A 15,908-nucleotide genomic window follows, 5' to 3' on the forward strand; every position below is an offset into this window, starting at 1 on the left:
GGAGCAAATTAATTTCTCTGTAGCCTAGCTCTGGATATCATGGGTTTCCTGCTCCTAGGGTTGTTTATACCATCACTAATCTATACCATCACTAATCAGTCACTAGTGGCGTCCCCCAGGGCTTGGTGCTGGGGCCGGTCCTCTTTAACATCTTCATCAATGATCTGGACGAGGGCATTGAGTGCACCCTCAGTAAGTTTGCAGATGATACCAAGTTAGGTGCGTGTGTCGATCTGCTCGAGGGTAGGAAGGCTCTGCAGGAGGATCTGGAGAGGCTGCACCGATGGGCTGAGGTCAACTGCATGAAGTTTAACAAGGCCAAGTGCCGGGTCCTGCACCTGGGGCGTAATAACCCCAAGCAGAGCTACAGGCTGGGAGATGAGTGGTTGGAGAGCTGCCAGGCGGAGAAGGACCTGGGAGCGATAGTGGACAGTCGGCTGAATATGAGCCAGCAGTGTGCTCAGGTGGCCAAGAAGGCCAACGGCATCCTGGCTTGTATCAGAAATAGTGTGACCAGCAGGGCTAGGGAGGTGATCGTCCCCCTGTACTCGGCTCTGGTGAGGCCGCACCTCGAGTACTGTGTTCAGTTTTGGGCCCCTCGCTACAGGAAGGACATCGAGGTGCTTGAGCGGGTCCAAAGAAGGGCGACAAAGCTGGTGAGGGGCCTGGAGAACAAGTCCTATGAGGAGCGGCTGAAGGAGCTGGGCTTATTCAGCCTGGAGAAGAGGAGGCTCAGGGGCGACCTTATCGCTCTCTACAGATACCTTAAAGGAGGCTGTAGAGAGGTGGGGGTTGGCCTGTTCTCCCACGTGCCTGGTGACAGGATGAGGGGGAATGGGCTAAAGTTGCGCCAGGGGAGTTTTAGGTCAGATGTTAGGAAGAGCTTCTTTACTGAAAGGGTTGTGAGGCATTGGAACAGGCTGCCCAGGGAGGTGGTGGAGTCACCATCCCTGGAAGTCTTCAAAAGACGTTTTGATGTAGAGCTTAGGGATATGGTTTAGTGGGGACTGTTAGTGTTAGGTTAGAGGTTGGACTCGATGATCTTGAGGTCTCTTCCAACCTAGAAATTCTGTGATTCTGTGATTCTGTAATCTATCTACTCATATTTCCTCTCCAGATTTTGTCTCTTTTAAGTACCATTTACTTATTTTATACCAAACTGTTATGGATGAAAATTCTGGTAAATTTCTTAGAACAGAATTGGCTCGTAATGTTTTTTGGATGGAATCTGGGAACTTGGAGCTTATTTTTTTTCCTAAAGAATGCCTTAAATGTGCTTGTGGTAAATAAGAACATGGGTCTGATGCTCTTGTACCCAAGAAAGTCTTTCAGTGAAGGTTTCAGTGAAGGTTTTCCCTGCTGCGGGTGTTCTTAAGCCATGATTGTGACTTGAGGCTAGGAAAGGTTGTGGGCATTACTTGTGAGAACTGTGTAATTAGCCTCTGATTTGAGTATTGTCAGTCTGTGAGGACACGCAGCAGCTAGAGGCCTTAGTCCCAGCTCCCTCTGCAGGAACATCATGGGACTAAGGCCCATGTGTGTGTTCAACAGCATGTATGTGCTGTGTCTTATTAATTTATTTTGAACCACATCTCCCTAGTTTGTAAAGATCTTTTATGGGTTTGTCAAACATGCTACCAACGTCAAGACAACATCCTCTAGACCTAGTTTCTCATTAAAGAAGAAAGTTGCGTTGGTTGGCAAGATTAGCTTGTGACAAATCTATGCTAGTATTTTACCCTCTGCTGACTACAAAATGATTGGTAAACAATTTGGTCCGTTATCTTCCTGGATATCTAAACTATGCTTATTGACCTTTTGTTCCCTGGACTCTCACAGGTGAGATGTATGAAGGCTGATTTTTACCTCACTACACTACTTTTATTTCCTGTTGTGAGTGACTGAGAAATAATTTATTGTGTTATGGGGTAAGAGAGAAGAGGATAAGTCTCTAGTCCCATTACTAAAGGTAAACAGACTTTTGTTAGAGTGGGGTGTAGCTGGTGTACCCTATTCCATCACAACCAGTGGATTATATATTGCATTGCCTTCATTTTTATTTAGATCTGTGCTAACAATTTGAGAGTGCAGGCACTCATGTACAGTGCTCATACCTATATCCCAGCATTGTTTAATTTGCTGGTAGAGAGGTGCCCAAATGAGAGGGCAGTATAACATGGAGGGAAAAAGCGGTGGAAGTGAATGAGGAAAAAAAAACATCAAAACAAACAACAAAACAATAAGCTCTTTGAATTGTGAAACCAGGCTTTGAACTTAGAGCTCACCTTTCAGTACTAGCAGAAATGCTACTGAAATTAATGAGTCAAAAAAATATGTACCTAAATTTGCTACTGCAATCAGTGAGTCAGAAATGTGTGCTTAAATTCTTGTGCCAACGTCTCCGGGACTTGAAATGTTAATTATGACAGGAGCTTCCTTATTAAAAGAGCATTGGAAGGTGAAACTACTATAAGGTAAGGCTAAAATAACATGTAGTCCTATTGTTGACTCTGCAGCAGAACACTTGCTTCCCAAAGGTCACAAAAGCAGGTATTGCATGTTATTTGTAGAAGCGTCTGTTCTTCTGAAAGAGATTCTGAAGAAAAGTTGTTTGCCTGACTGCTGTTTTTGACTAGGAAACCTCCGGTTTCTCACATTAGTGGTTTCTGCTTTCTTTGCTAAAAAATTGTGTTCCTTTCAAGACTTCTTGTTGATAAAGTCAAAAAGTTGGTGGAAGTGAACTGTATTTCATGGTAATAAAAAGAATGAAAACTAAAATGACTTGGTGAGTGAGAAATTAACAATTTAATGATTGATACAGCAAAAGCAGTCATTCAAAAAATAAGCTTGAAGGACACACCTACTTGTTATTAAAAGGAAAATTTCCAAACACAGGAACCATCCACTTTGGCAATTTCTTTCTGTGAGTTAAACCATTTTATCAGGCTGTTCTTTTTGATTAGAGAGCAGATTTGGTTATTTGTATTTATGCTAAGTGTAATCTTGCATTATAAAAAGGATCATTAATATAAATGAACTATACTCTTTTTTTTTTTTTAAGCAATAGGTGTTACTATTTTGCAGTAGAAAGTATGTCAGCAAAAGACACGTTACAACATTACAAACCAGTATAGTACTAGTGGAAGATGATTTTCTCTCCTAATTTCTTTTCTTTTATTTTACTTTATTTTGAGAATTACATATTTCAGGTAATGCCATTTATCTTCTGGTCCAGTTTCCAGTACATAAATTCAAAATGTTGGTAAAGTTAGGATTAGTTCCATTAGTATTCTAAGAACATAAAAAACATATGGATCTTTTTAGAACAGAAAATCAATCAGTGCTCCTTTAATAACATTTTGGGAAAACAAAGATGCGAGAAGCTGATCACTATATATGTCTGATAACCAAATGCCAAATCTCAATTAACACCTCCACTACACTTCCAGAGCATTATGTGAATAGAATATAACATTGGCCTGTAGCTCTTTCTCATATGTATCACTGGACTGAAGTCAGTCTTTCTGTATACATGGTGAATGTAGGATATACTTTGTTTTTGTGAAAGAAGCTATGAAGGAGATGGATGTGTGGAAAGTGATGAGCTTTTTATTTTATTTCAGTTTTGCATTGGCAAGAAGCTGGGCAGTTCTGGTTAACAAAGGTATTGGCACATCCATAATCCTTTACCAATTGAGGACAATTGGAATAAAGATCCAGAAACTTGCAAGGGTTGGCTGAAAATGAATAAAAACACAAAATTAATCACAAATTGGAAATAAAAATCTACCGTGTTTCCTTTTTCGTTGATATATCTTTAATCTCTCATTTTTCCTTTCTGTTGCTGTTTACTCCACAGAAGCATCCAAGACTTCGACCACATATACAGTATTCCTAGCTTTTTTTCAAGGTTTGTCACTAAGCTTACAAGGTATTTTGACCTCATTGCAGTCAATGGATCTTCTTACACTAAGAACTACTCATGAGAGCTTCTTCCTGGAGACCCAGACATTGTCATCTTTAATTAAAGTATCTGGGTCATATGAATATCTTGATCTATCCCTGTGGGTCCAAAAAGTGGAGGGTATCTGCATCCCAATATACATAAAACCATCTACCTTTTAACATTTGCCCACCCCTCTCACAGACTCCTTTTTTGGTTTCACTCCAGAAATTGTCCCACATAGGTAAAGCACCTAATGTGAGGAAGCCAGGGACTGCAATCAATTGTTCTTCCATAAAACAGATGATAAATAGTAATAATATGACAATCTATACAGCATGAGATTAATAGCCTTTTTTTTTGCCTGGCATTTGAAAAAGTAATTTTAAAACTTCCCATTTGCATAAACTAATTGGTATTTTTTACAGTGTCAACTTTACCTGTGTCACAATTAAAATGCTTAAAACTTACTGCATAATCCATTGTCACAAGCATTAGGGCAGTCACCACAGGGTTTTCCTTCTTTGTAGGGTGTCTTTATTAAATCTTCCCTATTCCCCCTGAAACATAAACATTGCTAACATAAACTATAAGCTCATTATAACATATCTGAGAGTAAAACATATGGATGCATACATATAATAACATATGCAAAATATTTATTTACAGGCCAAGCTATTTATATATGTTAGAATGTGCATATGGAAATTAATTTTAGACAAAGTTTATAAAACCTCCCTCTGCCTTAAAATCCCCCTCCCCCCCCAAAAAAAATTGTATTATTTTCTGTACATACCAATATGCCTTTCTGAACCAAGGTTTCAAGGAGAATATGGAAAATATTTATCTGTGATCTACTATGATGAGAATTAGGGTTTTAGGCAAATTAAAATTAATCTGAAAATCAGTGTCAGCATTATGTGTTTTACGATTTTACTTGCTTGAGGATTCTTTTGACAGGTATGTTTCTGTCCATATTCTTAATATGCTCCTTGGACCTGTTCCTGAGCTGTGAGTGATGCATTGTTTTACAAATTTCCTATCTTATTTTGATAATGTAATAAGAAATTCCAGTAGCAGAATCAATACATACGCAGGGCAGTACTGGCACACGTAAAAGTACTTATAGTTACTTGTAGGACAGTAAGCAACCCCACATCCAATTTGGTAAGACTTGTACCAAACCACCTGAAGATATAAGAATAAAGATAATTGGAGAATTAAAAACAAATACAATTGAAAATAATTGAAGTAAGTTATGCATTAAAGAAACATTTGCAACCAAGTTAAGTCCTTTATATCTAAACTTTATAGTAAATATTAGTCCCATCTTGTTGGTAAATAATTTTTTTACCTCCTTTCACCCCTCAATAAAATAATATTTTAGGGTATAATTACAAAATTTGATCATATATATATATGTACATAAATATATAAACTTTTAAGCTAAACTGTCTTGAAGTATATTTTCATTTAACTACAGCTGTTGAAGAAGATGTTGTAAACACTAAAGATGGTGTAAAACTTTGTATATGCAGTTGAACAGAGGAAGTTATCATAAGCCACTTTCCAACTGGGAACTCTCTGAAGCAATGGAACTCCACAGATTGTAGCATAACTATATATATTTCCTTCCTGATAATTTAATAACCCTATTCTTCCAGTGTCTGAGAAATTTTCAAATATTAAACAAAAAAATGTTTATTCCCATTTTATCTTACTGAAGCTTTGAAATACTTTACTCTGTGTGCAAGAATAGTTGTTTGTGTGTCATGTCATACACATGACTTAATGTGTGCATGGTTGGAGACTTTGCTGAAGGGAAACGAAACCAAAGGTAGTGATGGCAGAATAACAATCCACATCCCTGGTAGTGTAGGAAGAACAGTAGAGTAGAAAGCACAATAAATAATTACAAATTAAAAAGGTCAAAATTATTGAGCTTTCTCCCAGTGGTCAAAATACTCAATATCTGCCACCAGAGTAGACCGAGGTGGGGGTTTGGGGGCACCACGACACGTCTCATGACACCCAGTCATGGTTTCAGGGGAGTGGGGTGGTTGGGATGACTATATCTATTTTAAATCCTTTTCTAAATCTATTCCAGCTTCTCCACTTGCTGCACATGAACTCACTTAATACTTAACCAGATTTGGTGTAATCTGGCAGTTTAAACCAAAGCATCAACTTCTAGTATACTTCCTTATGAAAAAATTGAAATGACACTTAGCCTTATAAATTCTGTCTTTAGTTGGTGTAACTTTCATGTCTCTATTGTACTTGTTGTATTTAAATTTAATGAGACGGTAAATATTGCTTGGATGACATGGATTTTTATTTATTTGGCATGGAATATAAAGAGGTTGCATCTACCTGAGTGTAATGGCCAATCACAGCATCTTTTGTTGTTGCTCCTACTCCATATTTGAAATCTTTCACCTCATCGTACCAGGCCTGAATAGCATCTGACCATGAGGAAGGGGCAGTTGACATGTAGAGATTTTCACCACAATCTACATCTGAAAAGAGAAAGGTACTGAGAAAGGAAGAAACCATGCACATGTGAGAACAAGCAAAAGTTGCTGTGATATCCCTGGCAGCTTTCATCCCAGAAGGGATGGCAGGGATTTTTTTCTGGCTCCAGGACACCACCTTTTGTCAATTCTGAAGTCATCTGACCGATTTGCAGCATGGCCAACCTGTTTGGCTGGTAGTTTGGTTGTTGACAGACCTTGTACGTGTCAGTAGATACACATGCACATGTGCACTATAATAGATTCATGACTGTATTTGTGACATTTGGAAGGTGGCAGCTCTAATTATCATTCAGTTCACAATCCTGTAATCTTGGGAAAATCACAATAATTCAAACTTTACTTCTGGTACACACTAAGGTGTCTACTTTGTCATGTTATTTGCCTACTATTTGTATTCAGGTCTAGTGCCCTAGTGCCCTGGCCAATCTTACTACATATGCATCACTTTAGCAAGAACTATTAGAACTATTGGATTCATATATATATATATATATATATATATATATTTTTTCTAGACAAGAAGCATGAGAAGTGAAGGTCAATCCACATCTTATACAGTATATACAGAAGCCAGCAGTAAATACCACACTCGGCACTGATCATAGTTGTTGCTAATGTGGTGTAGCTGTAACCTCAATATCCAATGGCTGAAGTGTTTACATGAGCCTCCCAGATAATTATAGGTTAAAGCAAGGTGCCAGGGGATTTAAAAGTTTTGAATCTTGTCTTAGCACCTATGCAAATTAGCACCATCATTAGGTTTTGGACCTTCACTCTCCCGTCCATCCCAGACAGTTAAATCCAGCCCTTGCAAGCAGGTTTATGCAGTAAATTGGATCAAGATTTTCTTCTTCCTAATGAAGATATTGAAAGTGTATGTTTTCTCACTGTTTATTTATTTATTTCAGCCACTGAAGAAAATTAGATATGCTCATGTAAAACTGATGCAACTGAGATGAGAAAAGGATTGAATTCTTCTTACTTACTGGACAGATTTACATCTAGAAATCTATTTTTGTCCCATGCACCAATAAAAACATATTGAATGCAAATGATATCACAAATGCTTAGTCAAATATTTTAAAAGACAAATTAAAAAAAAGTAAAAATCTCACAAATTGTCAGTGCTTTCCATCAACTTAAAAGTTTGATAAGGAAAGTAGTGCTTGAGGAAGGCAATTAGTGGGAAATGTAAGACCAGAAATTTTGCACACTTTTTTTTTTTTTTTCTCAGAAATTGGTAATTTAACATAAATTTGATAACTAAATGAATTGGTGACAATACATTGCACAATTTTCATTGGACTTGTACTTTTTTGATACAAGCATTTTGGGGTGAGAACTTTTGCTTCATATTTTGTTTTCTGAACAAAATCTAGAACAAAAAAATCTAGAAAACAAATGTACAGCTTTCAGTTTCAGTACATAAAATCCTAAACATTAGGATGAATGAACCATGTCTTAGAAGAACTTTTTTTTTCCATTTGCTTACATTTAATGTACAGGAATATGCACTGACCAATTCTGATTTATGTCATTACTTAGTGGACCTTTTCAGTTAGAAAAGTGAATCACATCATCACGTTATGAAATCACAATTATAAAAATAAAATTATACAAAAAATTACATGAAATAATTACATTTTAATAAATATATTATAAACTATTATAAATTTATAAAGTATATTTAGCTGAGTATGTAGTCTTACCTCAGAAGATACGAATCCACAAATATGAAAATAAGTAAATGAATTATTTCAGCTTCATTTTGATATCAGCCAATTTAGAAATCCCATGCTTCCAAATTGGTTATTTTAATATTGTAAATGACATCATTCAGTGAGCATTCATGCTTTACTTACTGGTTCTCCTCTGGCTTGAAGGACTGTGACTGAGAGAACATTGATTTGCCCAGTTTTGAGCATTAGTTGCAGCTGCAGGGTTCCATTCCTTCATGAAAGAAGAAAGAATGAAAGAAGAAAGTCTGAGTCATTCACGTATTAAGCACTGATGAACCCCTCCTGATGGAACAAAACTTGGAAACTACACTTTGAATCAGAAAATTGTATGCAAACCCCTATTTTTAGCAGGAGTGGTGGTTCTGGGAGTACAAAATGGATTTACTGTGCACCCAGGAATTGACTAGAAACTGTGAAGAATGACAAAGAATACATCAGAAAGGAGTGAACAATGTTGTGGCTCCTCCTTTTCCTCCCTTTTCTTTTTCCTCCAAAAGAAAGACACATTGCTGTTTATACACCACAAATTCTTCCAAACCTTTTTTAATATCTGTGCAATTTTATATTTCTCCTGGTGGTTGCTGTGCTAGATCCTTAGGAAAGGTTTGGAGGGTGTATTTGTTGCTAAATAAAATGAATTGAGCTTTTATACAGTTCTGTATCTCTCACGGGGTCCATTCCTCATTGCCGATAGATTTACAACACACAACTTACCATCCTCAACATGTTGCTGGCAGACGGGCTTACTCCTCTCCTGAGTGTATTGTGTTTGTCAACAATTAGCTTTTGCTGATCAGGATTGCTAGTTATCAGAGCAGTGAAAGCTTCAGGTACCTAAATTGAAAGCAAAAGTTGCATATATATATATTTATGTGAATGTAACTAATGCTGCATACTGTCTAGGAAATATTAAAATACTAAATAACTAATATAAATGAAGGAGTTGATCCTTCTAACAGAGGAGGTACTGTGATATGCTTTGTCCCCTAAGTTTTTCTAGGGGAGCTCCCAGACAAAGTAGCACTTGAGTGGTTAGCAGTAATAAAAATACCACTGGTTCCTTCACCCTATCTGCCAGCCCTCTGGAGATGGCTAGAATATCCTGGAAGATCTCTTGTACAATTCATACTTCATAATGTTTTGGGGAAACAGGATCTAAAAATCATATGAACACATGACTCCATTTATGATGTGTTCCTTTTCTTCGGCATTTCAAACTAGCCTGTTGATGGTTTTTTTGTTCGTTTGTTTATTTATTTCTTGTTTAACCACAGGATCATCACAGACCTCTTGTGGTACTTCATTGGGTGATCCTAGAGCATAAAAAATATTGTGTTAATATTTTTCATGCTGTAGATTTTCTTCCACTCTGGCTATAACTGATGGTATTTCTCACATTTTTTATTATGTTTTCTAATTAAAAAATAGCCATATGAACAACTCTGATTCTTCTTTACAGCCTTTGACTTCTAGATGGCATCATGGAAAGCAGAAATTAAAAATTCCCATCATATTTTTTAGGCTGTTGTTCTGTATTATGTTTTATCATGTCTTAGTTGCTACTGCTATTTCTGTCATACTGCCCTTCATACTCATCAGTGACTAACTTGATGAGGTAACTAGTAAACTGAGCCCATGGACAAACACTCTCAATGTGTTTATTATTGATAACATTTTTAGCAGTATAATAGCACTGCCAATAGTTGTAACAAAAGCTTCTTTGTATATATTTGTTTTCACTGATCAAGATAATCCAATCATATTCAATATTATCTTTCCAGCATGTAATAGCTCTTCTAGACACCAAAATTTAAAAGACATTTCCTATTTACTTTTTTAATTTATACTCCATTAAATCTCATTCAGCCATAATGTTTTGATCCTGTGATAATTTACTCTTTTGTTTAACTCCAGAGGGACTAATCATGAACAAAGCACATCATTTGCACTCTCTACTTCATGTAGTTAAAAATGTTTTAGTGTTTACATAGCTTTTAGAGAAGCAAGATTTGTAGAAAGAAGTATTAATTTTAGTCAAGCTGTTACAGAGGGGAAAATTGAAGTCAAGCCTTCAGTCACATCTATATCTCTGAAGCAGAAACATCAAACTTCCAACTTCAGACGTGTGGGTGGGGAGGAACCGCTAAGTGGATGTTTAGTATGTTAGTTCGTTTAGCCACTGGAGGGAAATCAGCGATACCTGTAGAGAGGATGGGACTGTGAGCAAAGGGAGAGGCACATAGCTCATGTCCTGTGGGATGAGAAAGGGAGATTGTTAGGCAGTTGTTGTCTCTAAAACTGAGGGGGATTAACCGGAAGAGGTCTGGATCTTTGGAAAGTGTGTAGGAGATTCCAGGATGTGCAGTTCTTGATGATCCAGCTCCTAGGTGACGGCAAGCCTATGCAAGCATGAACGCACTCTGCTGTTTTGAAAATTTGACTTTGAGGGTAAATACTTTCCAGATCCTCTATATCTCATCAGACTTTTTCTGCATATGATTGGTGTGTATAGGAAAAAAAAATAATCAGTCAGATCAGTAGTCCCTCAGGCCCCATCCAGATTTTCTCAGTACAAGGAACAGATCCTACCTGTCCAGTGGATGGAGACAGCACAGCTGCAAGACACAGGAACACTATTGGCAGAATCATCTCTGAAAAGAGAAGACAAGTGTTTTTTTGTTTTTTTTTTTTCTCTTTATGGAGCTTTTATTTGTCTGAACATATAACACACCTTTCTGCCATGTATCTCCAAGCTTTTCCGCAACTAGACAGGTAATGGATTCTTTCTTTCTTTCTTCTCTTCTCCTCTCATTTTCAAAAATTTTGTGAATCAGCTGCTTTGTGTCTCATACTTTCTGGACTAATGCTAGTTGAATACCTCCAAATAAATTGACAGTACAAGAGGACATTCATGCTTCCCTTCCTGTAGAAAGACTTCTGCAAATCACACTGCTGTGGATGCTGCTTTTGGCTTGTTTGTGGTTGTGTTAGTCTGAAACTCTTTTCTCCCGATTTCTTGCTTTGACTGGACTGCATTGGTGGAAAGGGTCATTACACACAGCCCATGTGCAGACCTCTACATTCAGGTCTCCAGGTCTGGAGTGAAAACCCTTCCTAAATGACTTCAAAGCACTTCAAAAATTCACATGTGAGCTGGGATAGAACTAGCTGGACCAGAAATGGAACAGCACTACCGTCCTGGGGAAGAGTTGTTTCAGAAAGATTTTTGCTTGCTTTATTAATTTTTTAAGAAAACATTTGATCAGACTGCAGGTAGTGTGTAATCACAACAGAAATGGGAGCTTTGTCTAAGTGAAAAAGCAACCACCAGACTTTGGATTGACCAAAGCTACTTGCTTAGGAGGGAGAGTAAAAGCTTCATTCTGTCCCATGACAGTGATCCAGAGGGTAATAAGGTTACTTTAAAATTTTGTTGTCTGATTGGAATCAGTCGTAAGAGTTATGTTCCGTCTGTTTCTGCTTAGCTACCTTGGGCAGGCAAGCAGGTGAATAGAGTGGAATTTACTTATTTTGGCAGTTTTCCCAGCTTCGAACTCCAAGGGAATTTATAGGCATGTTGCCACAGAGATGTCTTATTAGCTTAACTTCTTATTTGGTCTTGAGGGGCTGCTGGGTTTAGTTTTAATTTATCCCTGGAGAAAGGCCAGTTGGGTTTGCTGATCTTTCCATACTCAGTAAAGCCCCTTTACCTTGAGGCAACTGCTTTATATAAAACACAAGGTGCTCCTGCTCATGGAGAACATGAGGTGAGAAAACACTGCCCTTTTCCAAATGGTACAGCAAGACCCATTTTCCTTACCAGCTTGCTTACCTTGCACTGGAGGAGACACACCGTCCCTAGCCTGCAGGCAGGGGACCTGCACCAGCTCTGCTGAAGAGCAAAGCCTCTCAGAGTGGGCTCTCTGGCCATGTCTGCACTGGGAAAATAGACCCTGCGGCGAGCTGCTCAGAGGACAAAATGCAGGCAGAACAACCACCTCTGTACATTCAAACTCACACAGTCTCCAAAGTAGTGTGTGTGGCTTTATCCAAGTGCTTATAGTTTAGGAAAGATCCAGCTGATCTAGGAACCCAATGAGAACTATTCTGATAATTAACAGTATAAGTTATTGATTTCTTATTCTTGGTATTGGTTTATGCATTGTTTAATTTTGACATAACTTGTGACTCCTCAAAGCTCTTTAGGACCACTGAAGTTTTATTTTTTAATTAACTTTTCTTTTTTCTTTTTATTTTTTCTTTATTTTTTTTTTGTTGTTGTTGTTAAACAAGTTATTTCTCAGAACCTTTACAAAACTTTGCAGTGCATCTAACCTATAAGTTTAACAACGGAACATTGTAGTACCAATAATATGAAAAGTGATTCTTTCCACTTGATTTCTAACTAAAAGTAAATAGATATGGGAATTATTTTCATCTCTACTCAAGTTACGAGCAAAAAAACATTATTTTTTTTTTGTATTTTTTTAGTGAAAACTGAGCTGGTATGCAAATAGAGAACAAACCTTTTTTGCACGTAAAACATGCAATATTAAACATTTTGTTTCAATGGAAAAATAACCATTCATTTAAATTGTGAACCTTTCTATTTTGTGAACAAACTGAAGAAGCTAGCTTAAAAAGATAGCCAAAATATTCATTCACTGTAATATTTTCAATGAATTACAGTTAAATGTAATTGTTAATTTAATACATGATACAATTTGCACAATGCCATTAGAATGTTTTTTAAGAACAAGTGGATTGATTGCTCCAAGATACCAACATACTTTTGGCAACCCTACTGGTTTCAACCAAATGCTTATAGCTTGAGAGATGTAAATTTAATTGCTCTGCATTAATTTCTAGGCACTGGTCCTAAAATCAGTCTCTCCATCCCTCTCCCCTGCTCCCCCTCAATCAGACATAAATCAGGACACGTGCCAAGTCTTACTGACTTTTCTGCAACTCCATCTGTGTACAGAGACCTGACACTGAAAGGAACTTGTGTGGATATGTTTTTCCCATCCTTTCTCTAAGTGTTCACTTCATGAAATAATAAAACTGTTATATCCTAAATTATTCATATAAATGAATTTATATTACAAAATAACATCCCCTTTATTTTTTATTATCATTGAAAAAGGCTTGAAATGGACTAAAAAAAGCTGTCATTTCACTTGTACAGTATTGCTGCACAAAGTCTGACTGGAAACCAGTGACAGGACACAAGGGAAAGTCTTAAAGCTGCATCAGAGAAGTTCAGATTGGATGTTAGCAAAAAGTTCTTCACAGATAAGGTATTCAAGCACTGGAACAAGCTCTCCAGGGAGGTAATCGTGGTACCAAGCCGCATGTGATCAAGAAGTGTTTGAAAAATGCACTTAGATATCTGATTTAACACTTAGGTTGCCCTTTGTGGTGTCAGGAGGTGGACTCAATGATCATCATGGGTCCCCACCAACTCAGGATATTCAGTGATTACATGATCAGCAGCCACTTTGCACAAGAGTGGTAATTTGTACAAGGAGGTAATTTCTCCACTCTGAAAATAAGTGATGATAGCTACACCTCTTTTTGGTTGTTCATCTGTTCAACTTTGTTTTTTTTTTTTCTCTCTTTTTTTTTTTTTAAAATTTTTTTTTTTTTTTTTTTTTTCCAACTTGCCTTATGATATTGCCTATTGAATCTTCACTTTTCATTGAATAAAATCCTCTTTCTATAACTGCCCTAAATGGTTGAAGAGACCAGAAGGTTTTTGATAGTAGGTTGCATATTAATACATTACTAGAATTGTAATAATTTAAGCAAATAATTCATTATAAATCCTACCTTTTGTTTCCAGGAAGACTGGAAGCTTCTTCTGTCCTACTGCAGGTGGTTGTGGAAGTGACTGGAGTTCTTCACTGGAGCATGATTTATAGCCCTTCTGTTTCCTGATAGGACCAGGTGACTCAGTGTCACAGGTATTATAAAATCCAAATGGTGACCAGAAGGAACAGTGCTTTTATCATGTGCACTTCTAAGAAGGAGGTTTCATTTATTTATTTGTTTCTTTATTTGTTTCTTTATTTATTTGTTTCTTTATTGCCTTCCACTTCTTGTGTTGGAACAGATGAAATACTCTGAAATGAGTTTTGTATGTACTGCTACTTAGATGTGAAATTTGAAGTCAATGTGAATGCCAGGTACAAAGGCTCTCTGCTAATGATTGACACATCCAGTAGTAGAAATATTTGATCTTAATTCCCAGCACTGAAATTAAGCCCAGTTAACTACTGAGTTGTCTTCAGATTGACACTGTTGTAACTAAGGTGGAATCTTGCCCATTATTTTTTCCATGGGGGTAAAAATATCTTGGGCCAATTTCCTGTTCATGCTATATCTTCTTTATATCAATCCCATAGTGTAAAATTCAAAGAAAGGGAAAAGGATATTTCTGCAAATTGTGCTTTTAACCAGTATTGAATAAAGACAAAAGATTATTGTGTACACTAATATTAAATAATACGTAGTAGCGACATTTCCTGGTATATTAGGTAAGATGAGAATGGGTGGAAATACTGCTGGATCAGAAGGGTATTTGTGTGCACATTGACTGTTTCTATTCACATTCTGTCTGAAGAAAGTACTGACCACAGCAGCTGCCATTGTCTGCATCTATATATAAAAGTTATTATCTTTCTATTTAAATTCATGGTTTCCGTAAAGTCACATAACTAGCCTAGTCCCTTGTGAAGTCTTCAGATCTATCTTTTGCCTTGCATTACCTGGAAAGACAGTATATTTGCAATACAAGACAAAATGGTAGTGTTGTGATTAGTTGCCTGGCAATTACACGGGAAAGAACATGCTGTCAGCAAGTTTGTGGTTGACACCAAATTGGAGGGAGAAGTCAATATGATAGATAATAAAGCTGTCATTCAGATCCTGACAAACTGGAGAAGTGATATGACAGAAATTATCTGAAAGTAAACAATTGGGAGAGACCAATTTGCTAGGGAGCAGCTCTAACAAAAAGCTACTGAGGGTTGCTCTTGGGTGACAAGTTGCATATGAGTCAACATTGTGCACTTGCAACAGTGAGGGCTAACCATGTACTGCATTGCACTGGCCACTATGTAGTAAGAGTACTGAAAGCACTCATTATACCCAACTTTTCAGCACTTCTGAGGCTGCATCTGGACTATTGTGTCCAGTTTTGGGCTCCTAAGTACAAGTAAGACATTGGCAAATGGGAGTAAGTATAGCAAAGGGCCATTATGTTGGCGAAGGGAAAGAGATCCAGACTATTTTGTGACATGGACATGAGTTAAAGATCACAGCTTGCAACTCTGACTAGGTAATAAAAATGTATGTTTTTTACAGTGAGTTTTGCTAAGAAATTGAACGAGGTGATGATCAATGTAATCTATCTCTCAGGCTTGTGATGGGTTTAGAGCAGATGAAATTCAGGGGTCCCATACAACCCAAAATATCCTATGATTGTGTGATTTTATTTTGCTTTGCAAAGGCATCAAATGAGGCTTGTCTTGTTTTACTTGTTAACTAATATGACAGTTTAATTAATAATGGTGGAAATTTCTAATTGTTTTTGAATTGAATCACATTGACTCAAATTGACTCAAATTTAGAATAGAATAGAATAGAATAGAATAGAATAGAATAGAATAGAATAGAATAGAATAG

General features: G+C 37.1%; 1 protein-coding gene across 2 annotated transcripts; it reads right to left on the reverse strand.

Annotated features, from left to right (window-relative positions):
* Positions 1 to 2,922: 2,922 nt before the first annotated feature.
* LOC118165186 (cysteine-rich venom protein-like) lies at positions 2,923 to 14,187 on the reverse strand. Of its 2 annotated transcripts, XM_035323131.1 has the most exons (9): positions 14,052 to 14,187; positions 10,809 to 10,870; positions 10,420 to 10,470; positions 8,934 to 9,053; positions 8,343 to 8,430; positions 6,317 to 6,462; positions 5,037 to 5,131; positions 4,415 to 4,503; positions 2,923 to 3,737 (listed from the first exon to the last, which is right to left on the reverse strand). In XM_035323131.1, the coding sequence occupies exons 2-9, from the start codon at positions 10,866 to 10,868 to the stop codon at positions 3,610 to 3,612; spliced, it is 777 nt and encodes a 258-aa protein (XP_035179022.1). In that variant the 5' UTR covers positions 10,869 to 10,870; positions 14,052 to 14,187; the 3' UTR covers positions 2,923 to 3,609. The 2 variants fall into 2 exon arrangements, with proteins under 2 accessions (XP_035179022.1, XP_035179020.1); XM_035323129.1 differs by lacking the exon at positions 10,420 to 10,470 and having other exon boundaries at positions 14,052 to 14,178.
* Positions 14,188 to 15,908: the final 1,721 nt, after the last annotated feature.

This window comes from Oxyura jamaicensis, chromosome 3 (genome assembly GCF_011077185.1).
Source record: "Oxyura jamaicensis isolate SHBP4307 breed ruddy duck chromosome 3, BPBGC_Ojam_1.0, whole genome shotgun sequence".
Taxonomy (NCBI): domain Eukaryota; kingdom Metazoa; phylum Chordata; class Aves; order Anseriformes; family Anatidae; genus Oxyura; species Oxyura jamaicensis.

Excerpts from the sequence above, each read along its gene's own strand:
- LOC118165186 (XM_035323131.1), bottom strand. The coding sequence starts at position 10,868 with ATGATTCTGCCAATAGTGTTCCTGTGTCTTGCAGCTGTGCTGTCTCCA. Across the intron at positions 10,471-10,808 it reads TGTCTCCATCCACTGGACAG|GACATGAGCTATGTGCCTCT; the intron begins GTAGGATCTGTT and ends CTCATCCCACAG. Across the intron at positions 4,504-5,036 it reads GTGTGCCAGTACTGCCCTGC|GGGGAATAGGGAAGATTTAA; the intron begins GTATGTATTGAT and ends TTTATGTTTCAG.